The following is a 24,304-nucleotide window of genomic DNA, read 5'->3' on the forward strand; positions in this document are numbered from 1 at the left end:
CTTGTCTGGTTTTGGTATCAGTGTAATGTTGGCCTCATAAAATAAGTTTGGAAGTGTTCCTTCCTATTCAATTTTTTGGAAGAGTTTGAGAAGGATTTGTATTAATTCTTGTTTAAATGTTGAGTAGACTTCACCAGTAAAGCGGTATGGTCCTGGACTTTTTTTCTTGGGAGATTTTTTTTTTTTTTGATGTTTTAATGGTTTCTAACATTGTGAAATTTTGGGTTGTACATTTTTGTTTGTCCATCACCACATATATGACTCCCTTCACCCCTTGTGCCCACCCCTCTTGGGAGATTTTTGATTACTGATTCAAACTCCTTACTAGTAATTGGTCTGTTCAGATTTTCTATTCACAATTCAGTCTTGGTAGGTTGTATGTTTCTAGGAATTTATCTATTTCTTCTAAGTTGTTTAATTTGTTGGTGTTTAATTTCTTCATAGTAATCTCTTATGATCTTGTATTTTTGTGGTATCAACTGTAACATGTCCTCTATTTTTTCTTGGTGAGTCCAGCTAAATCTTTGTCAGTTTTGTTTTTATATTTTCAAAGAAGCAGCTCTTAATTTCATTGATCTGTTCTATTGTCTTTTCAGTCCTTATTTCATTTAATTCTTCTGTGATCTTTGTTATTTACTTCCTTCTGCTAACTTTAGGCTTTGTTTGTTCTCCTTTCAGTAGTTCCTTGAAGTGTAAAGTTGTTTGAGATTTTTCTTGTTTCTTGATGGGGGCATTTATTGCTATGAAGAATCTTATAAGTTTTGGTAAAATACACATAACATAAAATTTGCCATCTTAGCATTTTGAAGTGTAAAGTTCTGCATTATATTCACTTTGTCATGCAACCAGTCTCCAGAACTCATTTTATCTTGCAAAACTGAAACTCAATATCTGTTAAACAACTCTCTAATCTCCCCTCCCCCCAGCCTCTGGCTACCACCATTCCACTTTCTGTAGTAAATTTGACTACTCTACGTAGCTGATATAAGTGAAATCACACAGTATTTGTCTTTTGTGACTGGTTTATATCACATGGCACAATGTTGTCAAGGTTCATCCATTTGTAACGTGTCATAATTTTCTTTTTAAGGCTGGATAATATTCCGTTGTATGTATATACCACATTTTGTTTATTCATTAATCAGTAGATGGATATTTGTGTTGCTTCCACCTTTTGGCTATTGTGAATAATGCTGCTATAAACATGAGTATACAGAGGATAGTGAATCTTAACCTTTCATGTACATAAGAAACCTCCTAAGGCGCCTTTTAAAAATGCATATTTATGGCCCTATCTCCTCCTTGTGATTCTAGTTTAGTATGTCTGGGGTGGAGTTTAGAAGCGTTTGAGCACTTCAGGTGATTCGAATGCAGGTAGACCTCCAATCTTATGAAGTCAGGATGTAGGATCATATTGCTTGGGCCCTAGAGTGAAATCTGGTTTGCACCATCTCTCTGCTTCCCCTTCAGCAATATACACATCATGAAGAGGAGAGAAGGTTGGTTTTTTCTTCTTCCCTTCCTTCATCAGGATAACTCACATGTTTTCCATACAAAACCTTTCCAAGCTTCTGTCTAGTCCCTAACATCAAGTGAAACTGAAGCACAAGGTCATAAATAAATTAGGGTCCAGCAGTGCCTGTAATGGCTTTTGGAAAGAGAAGGAGTGATCCTTCCAAGATCAATCATGAAAAGGCCTAAAACAGAGGTGTACTAGACCACAGTGCAAAGCTCATCCATTTCAGGAATAGTCTATCTGTGCCAGAGAGAATTTAGAAAGGTTCTGATGAGAGAAAAATGGGAAAGAATGACCAGAATTTCTATGGTTAATTGAAAGTGTTCACTGAAATTATTAATATTGGATGATGTAGTCTGAAGGACAGGTGTCTAAGGCTGGAAGCTAAATCAGTAACCTATTTATCAGGAGATCTCTGTCAGCCTTCACAGTCGGCTTGCTGTGTGACCTTGGGCTACTTATTTAATCTGCTGAACCACACTGCCTACCTAGTAAATTGGAAATGATCTTCAAAGTTTTATAAGAAAGACTCTGTTTCCTAAGCATTATTGACTGAAGTGCTGGCTTCCCACTGATGTCCATGTGTACGGATGGGAGGTTAGAGATTTCTAAGAACAAGGTCATGTTGCTATAGTTGAAGTTAAAATACTGACTTACTGGGAGGTATGGCCGTCAACTCCAACAATAACAGAAGAATAAAGGCTAAAGTATTTGAATTTGTGGTTATGATTTAGGCCATGAGCTTTCAACACCCATGGGCACACATAGGCGTGAGTTGTGAATGGCCTCACACATAGTCGATTGAAGGAAGATATTGATTCACCTGGATGGAAAATCATTTATTGCACAGTAAACTCACATTTTCCCTGAATCCAAACAGCTACATGCTAAAATAATAATGTTAATTTTGATCATGAATATCTCATTTTATGACAAACAGCATATCTGGTCAATGAGAGGAAACCTAATTTCCAGAACCTTTTATATCTCTAATTCTTAAAGATACAGCTGTCCTGATGGCCACCTTTATGGATCTTAAGTGGCACAAGATAGCCGAGTACCTGTGAATCATTAAGAAAAGATGTTTCATTTGGTTCACTGACAGTGTTAAATCTAGTTAATTACTTTCTAGTTATTTAAATTGATTCAAGTTTATGGTATATACTATGATTATTAACATAAAATTCCAATTCAGTTGGAACCAAATAGTCCCTTGCTTCTGCAGGGTGTATGGAGGAGCAAGAGAGGGTCCAGGTTAGTAGTTCAAATGCCAGCTTCACCATTACTGGCTGAGCAGGTAAATGTTTGAGCAAAGTACTCAGCTATTTTGTCCCTCCATTTTGTTAGTTAAAGAAAGTACTGCTTGGGGCCGGCCCCGTGGCCTAGCATGAAGTGTGCGCACTCCGCTGCTGGGGGACTGGGGTTCAGATCCCGGGCGTGTACCGACGCACTGCTTGTCAGGCCACGCTGTGGCAGCCTCCCACATAAAGTGGAGGAAGATGGGCACAGAGGTTAGCTCAGGGCCAGTCTTCCTCAGCAAAACGAGGAAGATTGGCATGGATGTTAGCTCAGGGCTGATCTTCCTCACATACAAAAAAAATACTGGCATCTACCTGAAGGATATGAGTGAAAATGGATGAAGTGTTTTGAATAGTACCTGTTATGTAGCAATCACTCAAATATTAGTTTATTGTTACTATTACTGTTGTTGTTATCATGGCAGTTTCTGGTTTGCTTGGCATTTTTACATGCATTTTCTCCTTTGAGAAAACTGTAAGCTAAGTAAGGCAAATGTCATAAACAAGGAACATGAGAATAAAAATGTGACTTGGCCGTGGTCGCAAAGCTAGTAAGTATTGCTAGTGTGGCTAGATCCCACATCTTCTGACTGATATCCCCTCCCTCTCACCATATAATGGGACCCCCTTCTCCAGCCATGCTGGATAAATGGAGGATTGTTATAATATGATATTATCTTCCCGGGACATTATCTCCTTAGTAGCCACATCTTCCTGGGGTTCCAGGTTAAGGTCAAGACCCTGAGAGCATCTGGGTCTTGGGATCGAGGATCATTTTACTGACCTTAAGTTGTATACCAGTATCATGGGGTGTCTCAAATCTCAGATTAAAGGAGCTGTATGTGACAGAGGCTTGGGTGGATTACCATATTTTCACACTGGCCAAATCTTTATTATTATACCCTCCAAGTTCAGAGCCTTCCCAAATCATGCTAATAAGTAAAAGTGTTAACAGAAGAGATGAGAGAATTGAACCTGTAAATTAAATCTTTGTGCCAAATTACAAGATTTTTTCCCCCAAAGTCTCATCCAGGGGTCTTGACTTCTTCATTGGGGTCTTGGTATCTTGTGACATGTAGCACCTTCCAGTTAGCACTGGACACTCCCCACAAGGGTGCAAACAGTTCTAACATCTTAGCAATAAGGATATTGCTTAGATCCATACTTTCCAAAATCTGAATCAAGTGTTGAAAGGTGAATGATCTAGCCCTATAGACTATGCAAACATTAGAAAAGAGAATTCTGTTAACACCAGATAGCCTTTTCTGTAAAGAAATGCAGAATGTAAGAGAGCTATATAAGCACTGTCCAGAGAGACAAATGAAAAAGAAATACACGTCAAAGAGGATTTGAAGTATCCATTGCTATTTTATAGAAGCTGGCTCTACTCATGTTCCTTCAGCTCAAATCCTACAATTATTCACTTGGATTTTAACAATAAAATACACAGTAGTTAGTGAAATTCAAGTTCAGGTATATGTCATCTAACTAAATAGATAGTAGGATAACTAAATTAGAAATTTTAACTCATGAAAATTGCTTTTTGTTGTCTACCCTTCAATATTATTTAAGAAAATAAGTATTTCTGGGTTATCTCAGGGATTTTTGACATGGCTGCAAAATGTTGGTCCATTCTTTTTCCTTTAGGCCCTAGGATCTGGGATGAAATCGCATGATTTAATCACTCTGAATCCATGTGGCTCCTCTGAGATAGGGCCAGATGTAACCAGAAGGATTTATAGGGTGTAAAATTTAGAATGGATTAGGAAAGCATTTCTGTGTTCCACCCAATACATCCTAAATCAACATCCCCTGAATGGACCAGAGCAATCTTTGGCTGGCCTAGTGGGGAGGTTGTCATGGCAACTGACTGGTAAGCTGAGCCAGTGGAATGTGAATGCAAACAATAGCGTGATAAGATTGTGTACAGAGCTGCATACTAAGGCTGCTTCCAGCCAGGTACAGTGACACGTCAGTAGAAGTGTGAAACTGTCACTGCATTTTGTGTACCTTCTTGCAATTCTGGCAGCTCATTTGAAATTTATCAAGTGTCCTTTTCCCAGATGTTGGTAAAAATATTGCAGCTGACAGATAACAGAAGCTACGGAAAACTCAGCACCAGTAGATAGATGCAATGGTGTGCAAAGCCCTGGAGGGCTGTTAGACCATCTCCACTCAAAAATTTCCTAAAGGAGATTGAAGCACGCTGAAGGTAAATCCAGTGATCCGTGAGTGCCACCTTGTGTCCAGTTAGATACTGGAAATTTACCAAAAGCCCACCCTCAAACTTTTTCCATGTCAGCCCTGCTACTGCCCAATAAAAAGTTAGAGCTGGATTATGTTGGAGTTTGGTAGTCCCTTTTGCAGCAGAACGTGCACACGAAGTCTTCTAAGCCTCAAGTTAATGAAAAAATGAAAATTAATAATTTTGGTAGAATCTGAAACGAGGAAAGAAAAAAATACCAAATAACATCAGTCCTGGAAATGATTATGAGAGGCTACAAGGTGGGCCAGGGCTTGAGGGATGAAATGGCAAAGACAGACTGTGTTAAGGATTCTTAGTAATGGCAACATTAACTCTTGCCAAGGGACATTTTTTTATTCTTGTTTGAGGAAGATTGGCCCTGTGCTAACATCTGTTGCCAATCTTCCTCTTTTTTCTCCCCAAAGCCTCAGAACATAGTTGTGTATCAATTGTAGAGTTGTAGCTCTTCTATGTGGGACACTGCCTCAGTGTGGCTTGATGAGTGTTGAGTAGGTCCGTGCCCAGGATCCCAACTTGTGAACCTTGGGCTGCCGAAGCAGAACACGCGAACTTAATTGCTATGCCACTGGGCTGGCCCTTAGGTTTGTTTGTGTTTGTGTCTATTCAGCCCTGCTGGTAGCATAAATGAATTGATAAAGAAAAATAAAGTGTGAACATCACCAATTCTACTTTATAAGTTTTGTTCCTGGTTAATGAGTAGCAAGTTGGTAACATTGGCTCAAATGGCACCTCATACCTGCCTCTCATCTCTCACCCAAACCAAACCTGCCACCCAATGCTGTCCCCCCACCACCATTCAAAACCATAACCAAGTCCCACTGAATTTCAGCAGAGGTATGAAATAACCAAGCTGTGTTTCTGTGTGTTTCTTCCAGGTTTTGAGTTTTTTGAAACAAGCGCCAAGGATAACATTAATGTCAAGCAGACATTTGAGCGCCTTGTGGATATCATCTGTGACAAAATGTCAGAGAGTTTGGAGACTGATCCGGCCATCACTGCCGCGAAGCAGAACACGAGACTCAAGGAAACCCCTCCTCCACCGCAGCCCAACTGTGGCTGTTAATGTCCCCACACACACAGGCAGCTCCGGGGGTTGGTTGCTAACTGCATCTATAAATGGTCGATTAGCCTTCATTTATACTGCCTAATAATTATTTGAGGGAAATCTTTGATGTCAATGGCTCGTACATGCATTCAATTCTTGGGAGATTTCCCATGTTAATATGTGGCAAATATGTGATCTTAAATTTGTAAGGCCTATCCATCTATAAACATCTGGTATTTGCATGTGATTTGTTGTTTGTCTTCTAGGCTCTTTTTGTTTCAGATTTCTTCTCAGATTAAGCTACTGCTGGGACCTCAGACTATAATTTCACTACAACTGACTTTTGTGCCACGGGTTCAAATTATGCTATTCACTTGTAGGGATAATAATCAAGGAATTGCTTGTGTGTGGGGGGGGGGCAGGGAGAGATCTCAGGAGACCTTATTTGCTTTACTTTTAGTTGAAAATCAAGTGGAAATATTACCCTTGATTAGGGAGACTGTCATGAGTCTGGTCAGTTGACTGTTCAGGAAATATGTCTATTTTTCATTGTTATTTATAACTGAGGAGACCATTGACTATAAAGAAATCAAAATATTGTGTTTAAGGCCCTTGCAAGTTTCGTCAGAGAGTAAATCTATTTCTAGTCAGGTAAATAATAAACAATAATTTTAATTTAGATGTTTAAATAAGGAATACCCTAACTCAGGACTGTTCTTCCCACTTCTTCTACCCAACCTTCTGAATATTTGAGGGCACTGACAGACTGAGACTCAGCTAGTTCTTCTACTTGGTTAAAAGTTATTTAAATAGTATCTCAATGGCTCCCAGGGTGAGGAAAAGACAATTGTCATCTCTAATCTTTTTCAATGCAGGTGTTCATAATTCTAAGGCATATCCCCATTCTGCAAGCCTTTAAAAATGTTTAAATTACTCAGAATACACTGGAGCTGAGAGTTACAGAAACCTTTTAGGATGCCATAAGCAATTTGAGGAGAAGAAGGAAACCATTTGAACACCCAGATTCTTTCTCCCAGATTTCCTGAAGACCATATACGAAAAACAAGCAGACAAACTCCACCAGATATTCTGACTGAGCAAGAGAGGGAAATTTGGCATCTGTATCCTTACTCGGCATTATTTGCAGCTGGGACTTTAAGAAGGCAGCAAGCACAGACGGGCAGATTTGGAAGTGGACTTCCCCCCTTTGGTGATCATGTTAAAGATGTTTTTTCCTCTTTTCAAAAATAGACACTTCTGATGAAACTATTGTGTGCAAGTTTATCGGGCAAGGATATTGGTAGGGAAACATGCATCTAGCTAAAGAGATCTCTGGAGAATAAATGCCTACAAGTCAGGGAACTAGGTCACGTACATATTAGTGAATGAGAAGATGAAAATTATAGGAGAGAGCGTTTGGGATGTTTTAAGCATATCCATGTTATTTCTCACAGTCTTAGCTTAAGATCCACTAACTGGTAATAAATTTCCACTTTGGCACCCTGCAAGGCAGGCCTTAGCTTAGTGAAGACAAGAACACATTAATGCTTTATTAGATTTTAATGGGGCAACCAGGTTCAAAAATCATATAAATTAAAATAAAGGGAGAGAAGGCAGGAGGCATCAAAACAGATTTGTTTGCAACAGAAGTCTGTCTGCATGATATTGTAATATTTCCATAACCTGGACTAGAAAGGGGCCATGTTAAATAACATAGCTGTTAAGCTCACTTTTACAATCTGATAGGAAGCAATAAAGCCACGAAGACCTTCCCATCCTCTCTCACAGCCCCCATCCCACACATACATACAGATGTGAAGGGCCTAAATATGATGTTTCAAAGGGCTTTTCCAGAAGGACCTTAATATGTTTATTATTGTAAAATGGAAAGCAAAATGAGAGATGGTAGAAAAGTGGAAGGGAAAGAGGTGAGTTTTGCTTTCTTGTAAACCCCTTCCCTGAAGAAGAGATTGCTATTGAAATTAACCAGCCCTAGGACCAGAAGACCTAAGCCCAGTGCCCACTTCCAGTGTCAAACATGCCAAAGTTAAACTACTTTTATGCCAGTCAGGGGAGCATGATGCAACAACAGCCCAAGTGTCAGTGCCAGGGAACATGTCGATAATTTCTATTTTCCAAAACTCAGTGAAAGAGAAGCCTTCCTAATTGATTCTCAGTTCTGAAGCTCCTACCCTGTGTGAATTTCAGTGAGAAGTTTCCAAAAAAGATTGTCACAGAGCTCAAGTGAATGAACACTTATATTCCTGCTGTAAAGAACATGGAAAGAGATTATTCTCTATTCCTAATTTCATCAAGAGATCCTGGTTTTAAAATCAAATTTGGCAAAAGAGGAACCAGCCCAGGGTAACTAAATGAGCTTCTATTGGCATCAAGCTATATTACTTTTAAATTAGAACATGTAATTCCAACTTCATTCAGTCTTTTGGCCAATGTGGGCACTCACCTATGTGCGCACACACACACTATACTTCCTACGTTCTCTCCATCTGCCAACAGCTTAAATAACCACAGGTCATTTTTACTAAAGACCTCACTAAATTTGTTTTAAAAGAACAAGACACCTTAAAAAGTTTATACTTGTGTTAGTTTGTAAATTTTAGACATCCATCTTTTGTCTTTGATGCAATTCAATTAGTGTCTCAAATATGAATTTCTCTTCCTCTGCCACCCAACTCCTCACCACCCCCAGCCCTCCAATTACTTTTAGAAACAAACCTTGATTGTTTTGAGCAGATCCTTCCAAGAGCTTTGGTTTGGGTGCATTCCTTTTCTTTCCTAATGTCACTGAAAAGTTAGACTAGAAATTAGTTCATCTAAATAGCCATCCACGGAGTGAATCTGCATTTCAGCTTTTTGAGATGTGAATGGATGTAGAAGGTACGTGAAGTTTCTTAAGTCCTAAGATGGCAATTGACAAGTTAGCATTGCATCTACAGGCTCATAAGAATTGCTTCAGGACAGTGAAGCAGTTCATTGCTGCTGCCCCCACTGAACAGCTTCTACTGCCTTGAACTTCCAAAGACCATAAGGTCCAAGAGGTTCTTATAGTTCCTCCTTAGGTCACTTGGAATCAGGATCCCTTTTCTGCCTGGTAAATAAGTGCTAAGATTTTTATTTGGAAAGGGAACTATGATGATGCCTTCAGTTGTAGCAGAAATCTGCAGCATTGTTATGATAAATGTGAAGTACACATTCTACAAAATTACAACCCAAATTATATGACATCTACATACTCAATAAACAAATATAATTTCACCTACTTAATCCTTATCCAGATTAATTATAGTCCTTTTGTTTAGCATATGGGTTATTTTTCAGGAACCAATTTAAACTTCCAATTTTAACTACATCTATGCTGAGAATGGACTTGCAGATATGCAATGTTCTTCTTTAAAAGTAAAATACAGTCCACTATTAACTGAACGTCCATGAAGCAACACTAATTTTGAAGTGTGCTAGTTGGTAATCAGTGGCTCATTGTGCTTTATCCAATGTGTATCTTAGTGCTTAGTGAAGACGTACTATGCCATCCTTCAGTCAACCGTGTGACATTTGTGAGACCCTGTTAAAAATGTATCCAGACTCTACCAAGCTATTCCAAGGCTGAGGTAGCAGCTGCCTGTGAACAACTGTGGGATAAATCTTATTTTAAAGTCGTGACTAAAACCCTTCTAGACCAAAAAGTGTTTGTTAATAATTTTCATATACTATTGGAATTCTCAATCAGGTATTTTGGTGTGGCATACTTGGGAGGTGGCCTGTCTTTCTGTCTGAAGAATCCTCCCCTTAAATTATAGTTTGCATGACTGGTACCTGGAACTCTCTGTTCCTTTGTGTGTATACCCAGTGTGCATATCAGGGCGCCACGTGAGCAACTAGACCCATGTGGCCTTCCTAATCACCCCCTGGAAGATGCAACCTTTGCAGCTCTGCTTAGCTTTGCCTATTTGTGCATACTCCCTGTGCTTGAGTCGTTGACCAGTAAAATGGTGAAATCTTTCTGATGAGCTGAACTGTGAGGGTCACCTTTTTAGAGTCCTTTATATTTTAGGTGAATTTTTGACCAAAGCCTGTTAAAGACATAAACCTATTTTATATTCTGGAATGAATTGGGACAAATTAAGTAAAAGATAAAGTTTATGACCAGAAAAAAGCATCTTTAACCCTATAATCCACCTAAAGGGCTCCAGGTTCTAGAAATACAATATCTGCTAAGGGAGCAAAAATAGGTCTGGCGAATTTATCTAAAATATATCTACCTATTGTTATTGGTATTTCATAAATAAATGTAGTTTCTTTTCTTAAAAACAGAAATGCTTGACACTGCAGTCAAATAATACTTCCCTTTGGTAGCTTAAAATATTTACACTTGTTGCCCCTCCCAACACATACACCCTCCCATACAGAGATCCCCTTTTTATGGAGGGAAATTTCCATATATGGTGCTTTCTCAGTGCTAGGGAAAAGGGAGCTTTCACTGTGTGCCAACTATAACTCACATTTTGTTTAAAAAGTTCTATGAAATAGATTCTTCACACTGATTTGATTTGTGTGTCTATGCACATAATTAATTCCCATTAAAAAGAGGATAGAGAGAAAATACATTTTGCAAACATTCTAGACAAAAGAAATTAAATTTCAAAACCTCTGTCAGACCTCAAGTACTAAGATCAGAACACCTAACTAGTGGACAAACAACATTCGATTTGCAGTTCTCTTTTCTACTTCCTAATTTATCTGCTTTTCAGTTTCTTAAAGCACTATCCTCATAGAATGACAGGGCCATGAATAGGAAATGAGACTTGAGTTTCACCATTTATCTCCCATAAGCACTATTACTGGTGAAGTTTTAACCAGTTATTACTTGCTGAAATGAGGGTGGGGGGTTACCTGTGTATCTCACTGACCTGTGTTTATACTTTCCTTTGTTGTGGACAACTGAGAGTTGGCTGTGGCTTTATTTCTTAATGGGAATATTTCCATATTCATGTTGTTTGGGGCTAGGGATTGCTTGGTTCATGAATGCTGTTCTTAAAGACACAGATGGGACATGAGCCACACAGACACCTGGCCTTTCAGGGAAGTGAGCATGACTTCCATCTGTCTAGTGGTGCCATACTCCTCGTGTAAGTGAAGTCTGGGGATTGTTTGCTCTATCAATATGATGGTTTTCCACGCATTGTTTCATCATCCCTAGGATGTGTGCTGAATAAAGACTTCCTGTAATTCCTGTTAATATATTGTTAATGTCAGACGTGATGTGATACCGTTGGGCTGTCCAAATGTACAACTATTTAATGGTGTTTGTGGAAATGAAGTGTCTTAAATGTTGCATGAAATATGTTATAAAAATAGATTTGTTTTCTATTTTTCAACACCTCAGAAGTGAGGGTTCATGGGCCAATAAGTGCAATATTTAATGACTTACTCAGTGTATATAAACTAGTGTGAAAGAGTGAATTATAATGAATGTGTGAGACGCTTTGATGGCTGTGTGACTTATTCAAATTATTTCTTGTAGCTGTATTTGTCTAGTGATGCAATTTATACAGTAAATATCTTATTGGTGTCATGTGAAACTCCTCCGTGCCTACTTCAAAGTACTTTTTTTCCTATAAGACCAAACACTTAGTATCTGTGAATATGTCAATTTTGCCTTTTAGAATTGTGGATTTTATTTTCAAGACAGAATGGCTGTTGGTTTATTTTATATAGGCATTCCCTTCTTTAATTCAGACTTCTCCTTAAGCCTCTTATAAGAGGCTAATTTAAATACCAACGAAAAAATATGCACATAAGGAAAAGTCAGTTTTATTCTTCTCAGAAATGTTGATCACATGTTCTGTCTACTAAGAATTTTTACTGTTGTAAAAATTTTTACTGTTTGTATGTATATTTTATTGTTACTCAACCTTGTTTTTGTGTTTTGTTGTGTTTTGCAAATTGAATACTGTCAACCCCGGGAATCCTAAAATATTGATGTCTTTTTAGGTTGTAGCTAATGTTATATTCACTTTCAATTCTCAATTGTCCACATTGATGATATAGGAAAAGCAAAAGTCAGAATCCTTAAATCACTGGTATGTCTTCGTAAACTCATATACTCATCCTCAAACCCTCTTGGTTAATCCCACAATTGGTGGCCTAGAGTTTCACTGAGATGCAAAAATCAAAAAAATTAGGCCTGGTTGTTGGATTACCAAAAACTATAAGTGTTTGTATATATGAAGTTAAAGTAGGTCAACTACCTTAAACTCCTCTTTGCCATTTTCAAGTTTTAAGGCAAAGCGCTCATTTTTAACATTGTGCTTTGCCTTTTCATTTAGTTAGCAGAGTAAATCATGATACCCTTAGGAAAAAAAGTTGAGTTATTCACTAAAAATGATGAAGAGCAGTTGGTTTCAGATGACCATAGCCATCTGTACATCATCTGAAGCCTTCAATTCTCTCTATGACAGTTGCCTGAAATTGACATGTGAGGATGTGCCAATCATATTAAATGGCTTTGGGCTACTGCTGGCAATGTGTGGCCCTATTTTAAGTGTGATAGCCTGAAACATTTATTCAGCTCTCAAACCCACTGAAGAGGTCAAGTGAAGGTGGGTGAAACAAAGAGGTTAGTGACGACTTTGTGCCAAATTAAAAAAATATATATATGTAAGCAGGTAGCCAACATTAGAATGATAATTTAAGAGTGTGTTTAAATGTTTAGTTAGCCATCACGCAGTTATTGAATACAATGTGCTCACTGCTGTGGGAATCAAACAAGGAAGAGGTATGGTTTCTGCCCCTAATAAGCTTGCTGACTAAAGAATGAGGGGAAAAAAGCCAGGATATAATCTAAATGCTGAGTTATGTCGGGATATGGGAGCACAGAGAATGGGGGACCTATAAGAACTGGAAGAGTCAAGAATGCCTTCATTCAAGAGGTCAAACACAATCCCAGAAAGAATTAGATGGTGAGGAGATTGGGCCAAGCAAATAAGTGGGAAAAGTCACAGTATGTTCCCTGTGAACGGAAGGGTGACAGAGCTGGCAGCTATAGATTGTTGTTTTCTCCGGAGAGCCAAACTCGCCCCCTGAAACCCAACAAATTACCCCAGTTTTGCTCTCTCTGTTTTTGTCCCCATGAGGAAGGCGAGCTGCAACATCATATTCCTCTGTGCTGAGCAACCCCAGACTTGGCCACAAAACACAAACTGCTTTAAAGCCACATTAGAACAGTTGATTTAGACATTTTTCCCATGCACCAAACCACAAGATATTGTCTAATCCAATGTCAACCAAGCAGATGTGTGCCCAGAGATTTTTCTGTAGTTCCATATTTCCCATAAAGGGCATTGGAAAGTGCACAGATGAAGACCTTCCTTTGCAACCAGGCACTTTTTGGCTCCTTCTCAGTGACTATACTATGGAGGTCTTCTTAAGAAAATATTGAGTAACAGCTTAATGCTTTCATATAGTGATAGTGACCCTTAGTTGAAAACTACTGCTGCACAGCAAATATCGTGACTCTTCATGTGTCCACAGGAGCTCTTGTCTGGGTTTAAAGCTATAAAGTGTATTCACATTGTGAAGTTTTAATTCTCTTTATTGAAATTAATTGTGTGAAATCTGTATGTGCTGTTAGGTATTAAGTTTGAATGTGAATTCTGTATAGAAAGTGGTTTTTGTTCTTTGGGTTTATCTTGTTTTATTTTTTGGAGATTACAATAAATATCTAAGAGAATATATTCCTGAATTTCTCAGCCTTAGTCTGATAAATTTTTTCATCTCCCTTCAATTTGTATTACTTTTGGCCCTAGGATGCCTATTTCCATTTCTTGTTACCTTTCTCCTCTACAATCCTAGGCACAATGCTAAGCTTGAACTAGAGACAGAGGGTGAACACATTTTTATTTAGGGCTATGGGTTTCTAACACACAAATTTGGATTTAGGCATCAGAGTTAATTCCAATACTTTTAGGTAGGCACTTTTACACCTGACTGACTGCATTCCAGAGTCACAAAGCTCTTGGTTACAGAATCAAGAATGGCTGCTAAGGTATTAAAAAGTCACCTCTACTACCTGAAGACTGTGTGTCCCTGCATCTGGAGACTAAGGTCCAATGATCATTTTGGCACCCTACTCTCACAGCCTGGGAAAGGAACAGTCAACAAGGACAACATGTGGGTGGGATGTGTAAGTAATGTGGGCTTCACGTAATGCATGGTATATGATACATCAGTGTACCATCAGTGATACATCAGATTCTGTGCAAGCTTGCCTTGGTCTTGGACCTCAGGGCATGGTAACGTACCCAGCAATCAAGCTATTTGTATCACAGCAGATTCACTACTAATTTTGAGATCCCTTAGTGTTCTAGTTGTGCCACCAGCTCTATTGCTACATATTTTCTTCCAAATATGCCTCTTAGGGCAATTTCCAAGACTCTGCACTAAAAATGAGCCAAGTGAGAAGGTCCTTGAATATCCACACAAGTCCACATGGGTCAAAATAGCTTTCTAAACTGAACCCAGTGACAGGAGGGCCACCTACCTGGGTAGATAGAGCAGGTAACACACAAAGAACCAAAATTAAGGGAAAAAGTAAAGGGAGTCCACTTATACTGTCCACAAACATTGACAGAATGTTTTTTATATGGTAACTTCTTGTTACACATGAAAACACATACAGTCGAGTCCTGATTCTCAATGAACTCACAATTGTGATAGAGGAAAATGTATAGTTAATATAAGTTACCACAGTTTACAAATTTAGTATTCCCTAATATTGCATCTAATAAATAATTTAAATGAACATTAGAAATTTGTTTTATTCTAAAAAAGCTCACAAAAAATGTCTCCTCTGAAATGTTATAAAATACACTTTTTAGACAATAATCCTCTACCCCTAGATAAACTGATAAAAAGTCTTGCCAGTGACAAGACCTCAGAAGGACTACACATGTTACCTGGTCATTCTGAGGTTCCTGTGGCCAAACTAGTTCCAACTGGTTCTAGCAAGAATCTCCCTCTACTCTCACCTCTTAGTAATAACCCCCTGGCTCTGAATTAATTTAAAAAATGAAGTTACAGGGCCAGCCCCACGGCATAGTGGTTAAGTTCCACGCATTCTGCTTCAGTGGCCCAGGTTCATGGGTTCAGATCCCAGCACGGACCTACACCACTTGTCAGCCATGCTGTGGCAGAGATCCACAGATAAAGTGGAGGAAGATTGGCACAGATGTTAGCTCAGGGCAAATCCTCCTCAGCAAAAAAAAAACACATGAAGTTACTATGTGGCTATTTCTCTCTCAACAGCGTTGAGAAGGTAGACCTGAAAAGAATACATCTGTCACCCTTGGAAGATGCTAACTCCTTCTCTCCTAGGCTTCCGGTTGGACTTGAATAAGACCCCTTCTAAATAGAAGGCCACATGGCAGGCTCTGGTCTGTGGACACTTCTCAGGAACACCCAGCCTCTTGGTTCTCTTATTTCTCCTCTAACTTTCTTCTCACTTCACCCCACACCCAACAAGTCGAAAGAATCTTTAGTGTGGTGGAGAGGTAGTCTGGCTGCCCAACTTTTTCTCCTAATCTATTGTTTATGTCCCATATCCTGTAGCACTAGAGTTTGTTTATTAATCCTAAATCTCAGGCAATTTCAACTAAAAATCATATTCTTTTTTTAATGTATTGTCTCTCAGCGCAATTCTACTGACTGAATGGAAGAAAGGCAAAGAGTATAGACAATATAAGGAAGACAGGCATTGGGAGAAAATCTAAATTAATATTCCAAAACGATCCTAATAAGCAGGCAATTATAATACAATTTGATAAATGCCAAGATAGAGGTTTCATACAAACTATTGTGAAAGCACAGAAGAGGGGCAATTAACCCAGATTAGAGGCAAGGATTGGAATGTTCTGAGAAGGCCTACTAGAAGGAATGAGGCTTGGGCTAAAACATATGGGAGATGTAGGAGTTATGAAGAGGCAGAAGTGGAAGAAGGTTGTTCCAGAAGGAGCATCAAATGCAAACGACGGAGGTATAGCAGAGCATCGTGTATTTATAGGACTCCAGAGTCATGCACATAGGTGACCACGGGGTGGAAAAGGAGCTCAGGGCTGGGATTATGACACTTGTCTGAAATGCTTGAAAAGTCTGGATTTCTTCCTCCAGCTGTGACAAATTCTTGAAGGAATTTAAGCAAGGAAGCAGTTTGATCAGATTCGAATTTTGAAAGATCGCTCAAATGGCAACATGGGAAATTGACTAACAAGAGGCAATAGTGGGAACAGAACACGCACTAGAAAGCCATTATGGGTATCTAGCAGTTATATGCCCAAATTAAAGGTGGCTTAGTAGTGGTGAAAAGTAGGGGATGCACAATAGTTCAATTTAGAATGTAGGTAATGGTGACCAATAAGATTCCAAAAGAGCGAGAGCTAGAAATCAATGGTGACCCTGAGGTTTCTGACTCAGTTTATTAGGTAGATCTTAGTGCCATTAACTAAAGGAGAAAGTACAGGTTCTCATTCAAGATGGCAAGGCAGAAAGATCCTGAATTCACCTCATCCCACAGACACACCGAATCTGCAGCTACATATGGAACAACTTCCTCTGAAAAAACCTAAAAACTAGCTGAGCAACCCCTACACATTGGGAAAATGAGAAAAAGACCACAACGAAGAGTACAGGAGAGTCTGAGACACAATCTTGCCGTAAACCCTACCCTGGGCACAGCAACCCACAATCAAAAGGGAACACAAAACTCGGGGTTTCCCCCTAAGAAGTGAAGGGTTTGAACCCCACATTGTGCACCCCAACTTTTAAGACCTGCACCTGAGAGATGAGCCCCCAAAACATCTAGCTTTGAAAACCAGTGGGGGTCACATCCATGAGACCCACAGTCTATAGTGAACTGAGAAACAGCTCATAAAGGGCTTGTGGGCTCAGATCCACTTGTCTCAGGCACCAGCACAGATACAGCCAACTGAGAGGCACCCAGACCTTATGTGAAAGAAGCTTACTGTTTATCTCAAAGCCTGAGGGGCAGGTATCTAATTTAACACACATCTGCAGGCCTGCTGGGGTACTCTCTGAGGATGGAGGCTTGAGGGTACCATATTTGTTCTCTTCCTCTGCCACACACCAGTTCACCAGTTTCTCCCAGAAAGGAGCTTCTGCCCTACTTTGGCACCCTGATTTGTGTGGCTCCTGCCCACGTAACATCTCTAAATCACCTGGCTCTGGTGGCCAGCAGGGCTTACGCTCAAGGGTCCTACAGGACTGTAACCAATGGAGAAACGGTTCTTAAATGGCTACCATACCCAGAGTATATGAAGAGGCAACAGACAGAGGCGCCCACTCTTTCTGTGAATGAGGCCTATTAGCTTATCTTCATAGCTGCAGCCTGACTGGCAGGCTTCTAATTAAACACACATCTAAGGGCCCACTGTAATCCTCTTCAGAAACCTCAGAGGGCAGGTGTTATCTTTGTTCTCTCCCTCTGCCACACTCCAGAGCACCAGCATCTCTTGGAGGAGGGCTCTTACATGTATCTGGTGCCCTAGTTTTTATGTCTGGTGCCTCGGTTTTTGTGGCTGCCACCAGGGGACGTCCCTTGATCACCTAGCTCTGGTGGCCAGCAGAGCTTGCATTCCTGGGTCCCATGGTACCATAACAATGGAGAGAAAGTTCTTGGCAGGCTACCACCCCCAGGGCACTGTGCAGACAGCAAACTGAAACACACCCCTAGTCTTTCTGTGAAAGAGGCTTATTTGCCTCTCCTGAAGCTTCAGCCCGAAGGGCAGGCTTCTGGTTTGGCACACATCTAGGGGCAAACTGGGTATACTCCAGGGACAGAACCACTGGATGTCATCTTGGTGCTCTCCCTCTGCCTTGCTCTAGGCCACTGGTATCTCCTGGAAAGGACCTTGTATACTTGTCTGGAGCCCCAATTTTTGTGACTGCCACCCATGGAACTCCTCTAGATTGCGTGGCTCTGGTGGCCAGCAGGACTTACATCTGCACTCACACAAGACTGTATATGTTTGCATACTTTAAAAGCTGCTGCTGGAGGGTCTGGCCTCCAATTAGCCTAAATCTAGATGTTGACTGAGATACTCCCCTCGGAGTCACTGAGCCTTCGGCTACTGAGAGCCATTAAAAATAAAATAGGTTGCTTGGAAATCACAAAATTTTGAGTGACAACCCAGAGTTAGGGCAGGGTTAAACAATAAGATTCATCTCTTACATGAGGCCACTCCTTGAAGACTAGGAAAAGTGGCTGTTTTATCCAATGCATAGAAACCAACACAGAGAGTTAAGCAAAAAGAAGAAAGAGAGGAATATGTTCCAAACAAAAGAACAAGATAAAACATCAGAAAACCCCGTATTGAAATGGAGATGTGATTTACCTGATGAAGAATTCAAAATGATAGTCATAAAGATGCCCACTGAACTCAGGAGAAAATGAATAAACATAGTGAGAACTTCAACAGAAAGATAGAAAATTTAAGAAAGTGAGAATAAACATAGTGAGAACTTCAACAGAAAGATAGAAAATTTAAGAAAATAGAAGTCATAAAGCTGAAGAATACAATAACTGAACTGAAAAATAAACTAGAGGGGTTCAACAGCAGAACAGATGAAGCAGAAGAAAGGATCAGTGAACTCAAAGAAAGGGCAGTGGAACTCATCCAATCAGAACAGCAAAAAGAAAAAACAATTTTAAAAAATGAAGATAGCTTAAGGAACTTAAAAGATAATATCAAACAGACTAATATTCACATTATAGGGGTCCCAGAAGGAGAAGAGAGAGAGAAAGGGGTAGGAAACTTATCTGAAAAAATAATGGCTGAAAATTTCCTTAACCTAGGGAAAGAAACAGACATCCAGATCCAGGAACACAGAGAGTTCCAAATAAGATGAACCCAAAGAGACCCACACCAATACACATAATTAAAACATCAAAAATTAAAGACAAAGAGAGAATCTTAAAAGCAGCAAGAGAAAAACAACTTGTTACATACAAGGGAACCCCCATAAGAATATCAGCAGACTTCTCAGCAGAAACTTTGCAGGCCAGAAGGGAGTGGCACAATATATTCAAAGTGCTGAAAGAAAAAAAACTTCCAACCAAGGATACTTTATATGGCGAAGATAACATTCAGAATTGAAGGAGAGAGAGAAAGTTTTCCAGATAAGCAAAAGCTAAAGGAGTTCATCACCACTAAATTATCTTTACAAAAAATGTTAAAGAGAATTTTTTAAGCTGAGAAGAAAGGGCATTAATTAGTAATAGGAAAGCATATGAAAGTATAAACCTCACTGCTAAGGGGAAATATATATTAAAATTTAGAATAATCTAATATTGTAAAGGTGGTGGATTAATCACTTATAAAACTAGTATGAAGGTTAGAAGACAAAAGTAATAAAAATAACTATAACTACAATAATTAGTTAAGGGATACCCAAGATAAAAAGGTGTAAAATGTGATATTAAAAACATAAAATGAGGAGGGAGAGTAAAAATGTAGAGCTTTAGATGCATTCAAACTTAAGTTGTTATCAACTTAAAATAGACTGTCATAAATATAACTTGTTTTATTAAAAACTTAAAGTTTCATGGTGTCCACAAAGCAAAAACCTATAGTAGGTACACAAAAGATAAAGAGAAAGGAATCTAAGCATACCACTACAGAAAATCAACAAATCACAAAGGAAGAGAGCAAGAGAAGAAGAGAGGAAAGAGGAACTACAAACAACCAGAAAACAATTAATAAAATGGCAATAAGTACATACTTATGAATAATTACTTTAAAATAAATGGAGTAAACTCTCCAATCAAAAGACAGAGCTGCTGAACGGATAAAAATCAAGTCTATATGCTGCCTATAGGACTCACTTCAGCTATAAGGACACACACAAAGTGAAAGAATGGAAAAAATATTCTATGCAAATGGAAACCAAAAGAAAACTGGGGTAGCTAGGCTAATATCAGACAAAATAGACTTTCAACAAAGACTGTAATAAGACAAAGAAGGGAATTACAAATGATCAAGAAGTCAGTCTAACAAGAATATTTGTAAATATTTATGCACCCAACATAGGAGCACCTAAATATAGGAAGCAAATATTTACAGACCTAAAGAGAGAACTGGACAGCAATACAATAATAGTAGGGGACTTTAATATCCCACTTTCATCAATGGATAGATCATCCCAGACAGAAAATCAATATGGAAACATTGACCATAACCACCAAGTTAGACCAGATGGACTTAAGAGATATATGCAGAACATTTCATCCAAAAGCAACAGATTACATATTCTAGTCAAGTGCACATGAAACTTTCTCTAGGATAGATCATATGTTAGGCCACAAAACAAGTCTTAATAAATTTAAGAAGATTTAAATTATATCAAGCATCTTCTCAGACCACAATTGTATGAAACTAGAAATTACAAGAAGAAAACTGGAAAATTTACAAATATGTGGAGATTAAACATGTTACTGAACAACAAATGGCTCAAAGAAGAAATCAAAAGAGAAATAAAAAAAATACCTTGAGACAAATGAAAATGGAAATACAATATATCAAAACTTATGGGATGCAGCAAAAGAAGTTATAAGAGAGAAGTTCATCACTATAAATGCCTACATTAAGAATCAAGAAAAATCTCAAATAAACAACTTCACTTCTCAAGGAACTAGAAAAAGAAGAAGAAACAATGCCCAAAGTTAGAAGAAGGAAGGAAATAACAAAGATCAGAGTGGAAATAAAATAGAGACTAAAAAGACAACAGAAAAAAAAAATCAGTGAAACTAGAAGCTGGTTCTTTGAAATATAAAAAAAAATTGACAAACTTTTAGCTTGACTCACCAAGAAAAAAAGAGGACTCAAATAAAATCAGAAATGAAAGAGGAGATATTACAACTGATACCACGGAAATACAAAGGATCATAAGAGACTACCATGAAGAATTATACACCAAATTCATCAATCTAGAAAAAATGGAAAAATTCCTAGAAACATACAACCTACCAAAACTGAACCATGAATAAATAGAAAATCTGACAGACCAATTACTAGTAAAAAGATTAAATCAGTAATCAAAAACCTCTCAACAAACAAAAATCCAAGACCAGACAGCTTCACTGGTGAATTCTACCAAACACTTAAGAAGAATTAATACCAATCCTTTTCAAACTCTTCTAAAAAAATAATAAATAAAAGAGGGAGCATTTCCAAACTCATTTTACAAAGCCAGCATTACCCTGATACCAAAACCAAACAAGAACTTTGCAAGAAAAGACAATCACAGGCCAATATCCCTGATAAATGTAGATGCAAAAATCCTCAACAAAATATTAGCAAACCAAATTCAACAATACATTAAAAGGATCATACACCACAATTAAGTGAGATTTATTCCAGGGATGCAAGGATGTTTCAACATCAGCAAATCAATCAATGTGATTGATTAAGATCTTTCACCACTCTTATTCAACATAGTACTAGAAGTCCTAGCCAGAGCAATTAGAAAGGAAAAAGAAATAAAAGGTATCCAAAATGAAAAGAAAGAAGTAAAACTAACTATTTGCAGATTGCATGACATTATACATAGAAAACCCCAAAGATTCCACCAAAAAACTGTTAGAACTGATTAACAAATTCAGTAAAGTTGCAGGATACAAAAATCTATTGTGTTTCTATACACTAATAAACCATCAGAAAGAGATTAAGAAAAATATACCATTTACAATAGCATCAAAAATAATGAGATACCTAAATAAATTCCTTTTAAAAAAGAATAAATTTAACCAAGGAAGTGAAAGACCTGTACACTGAAAACTATAAGACATTGATGAGAGAAATTGAAAAAGACACAAATTAATGGAAAGGTATTCTGTGCTCATGGATTAGAAGAATTAATACTGTTAAAATGTCCATACTATCCAAAGCAATCTACAGATTCAATGCAATTCCCATCAAAATTCCAAGGGCATTTTTCACAGAAATCAAACGAACAATGCTAAAATTTGTATGGAACCACAAAAGACTCCGAATAGCCAAAGTAATCTTGAGAAAGAAGAACAAAGCTCAAGGCATCATGCTCCCTGATTTCAAACTTTATTAGAAAGCTATAGTAATCAAAACAGTATGGTGTTGGCATAAAAACAGACACATAGCTCAACGGAAAGAAATAGAGAGCCCAGAGAAACAAACCCATGCATATATGGTCAGTTAATTTACAACCAAGGAACCAAGAATATACAATGGGGAAAGGACAGTCTCTTCAATAAATGGTGCTGGGAAAACTGGACAGCCACATGTAAAAGAATGAAACTGGATCACTATCTTACACTATACACAAACATTAACTCAAAATGGATTAAAGACTTGAACATAAGACCTGAAATCATAAAACTCCTGGAAGAAAACATAGGCGATAAACTCTTTGACATCTGTCCTAGTGCGGATTTTTTTAAATCTGACTCTAAAAGCAAAGACAACTAAAGCAAAAATAAACAAGTGAGACTGTATAAAACTAAAAAGCTTCTGCACAGCAAAGGCAATCAATAACATGAAAAGGCAATCACCCAAATGGGAGAAAATATTTACAAATCATATATCTGAGAAGGAGTTAATATCCAAAATATATAAAGAACTCATACAACTCAATAGCAAGAAAAACTATCTGATTAAAAAATGGGTAGAAGATCTGAATAGACAATTTTTCAAAGAAGACATACAAGTGACCAACAGGCACATGAAAAGATGCTCAACATCACTAATCATCAGGAAAATAAAATCAAAACAACAATGAGATATCACCTAACACCTGTTAGGATAGCTATTACCAAAAAGACATGAGGGCCGGCCCCATGGTTTGGCGGTTGGGTGGCGCGCTCCGCTGCTGGCGGCCCAGGTTCGGATCCCGGTGTGCACCGACGCGCCGCTTCTCTGGCCATGCTGAGGCCACGTCCCACATACAGCGGATGGAAGGATGTGCAGCTATGACATACAACTATCTACTGGGGCTTTGGGGGGAAAAAATAAGTAAATAAAATCTTTAAAAAAAAAAAGACATGAAATAAGTACTGGCAAGGATGTGTAGAAAAGGGAACCCTGTGCACTGTTGGTGGGAATGTAAATTGGTGCAGCCACTATGGAAATCAGTATGGCTAGTCCACCAAAAATTAAAACTACCATATGATCCAGCAATTTCACTTCTGGGTATTTATCTGAAGAAAACAAAAACATTAATTTTAAAATATATATGTACCCCCATGTTCATTGCAGCATTATTTTCAATAGCCAAGATATGAAAATAACCTAAGTGCCCACTGATGGATGAATAGACAAAGAAGATGTATGTATGTGTGTGTGTATATATATATATATATATATATGTATGTATGTGTGTGTATATATAGATATGTATGTATGTATGTGTGTGTATATATAGATATGTATGTATGTATGTATTGTGTGTGTGTGTGTATGTATATATATATATCAATGGAATATTATTCAGCCATAAAAAAGAAGAAAAGCTTGACATTTGTGAAAACACAGATGGACCTTCAGGGTATTATGCTAAATGAAAGAAGTCAGACAGAGAAAGACAAATACTGCTTGATCTTGTGTGGTGGCAGCACTGGCAGCAAGGGCACTGGTAACCTCTCTAGCAGAGGAGGTGAAATTGAAAGTGGTGAGTGAAAGTCTTCCCAGCCACAAAGCCTGCAGCTGGAGGATTCCCTTGCTCTTCAGCAACACCTGGATCTCTGAGGAGAGATCTCCATGACTGGGGGTAGGAAATAGAAAGGGAAGAAGGCAAATAATGCAAAATGAAGGAAGATATTTCCCACAGTTTTCCCCAAGATTTCAGCAAGAGGTCCACCTGTGGACCTCAGGGACTCCCTCACTCAAGGATCCCTCACCAGGCTGTGGGCACACCCAAAGACCCAAGTGCTAAGCTCACACCCGCTCCCGTTCTCCCACCACCCATTTGTTGTTTTGTTTCTCCACCAGCTATTCTTTTTCTTTTTTTTTTTTTTCAGTCACATGCTCCCAACTTTAGTGTCAGTTTCATAAGAGAAACCAAAAACTTGTGCTATAGCACCACCTTCTGGAAAGTAAAAGAAAGACTACTAAGTGCCA

At 38.5% G+C, this 24,304-nt stretch overlaps 1 protein-coding gene across 2 annotated transcripts in view; it reads left to right on the forward strand.

The window, feature by feature from the left end:
* RAB3C (RAB3C, member RAS oncogene family) overlaps positions 1–6,513 on the forward strand; it is a 271,453-nt gene extending 264,940 nt beyond the window's left edge. For both annotated transcript variants that reach the window (XM_014781653.2, XM_004422843.2), the window contains exon 5: positions 5,956–6,513. In XM_014781653.2, the coding sequence (XP_014637139.1) occupies positions 5,956–6,143 (188 nt within the window). In that variant the 3' untranslated portion in view covers positions 6,144–6,513. The remainder of the gene's footprint in view (positions 1–5,955) is intronic.
* The last annotated feature ends 17,791 nt before the right edge of the window (positions 6,514–24,304 follow it).

Source organism: Ceratotherium simum, chromosome 18, assembly GCF_057802395.1.
Source record: "Ceratotherium simum simum isolate JZ-2026a chromosome 18, ASM5780239v1, whole genome shotgun sequence".
NCBI classification, from domain to species: Eukaryota; Metazoa; Chordata; class Mammalia; order Perissodactyla; family Rhinocerotidae; genus Ceratotherium; species Ceratotherium simum.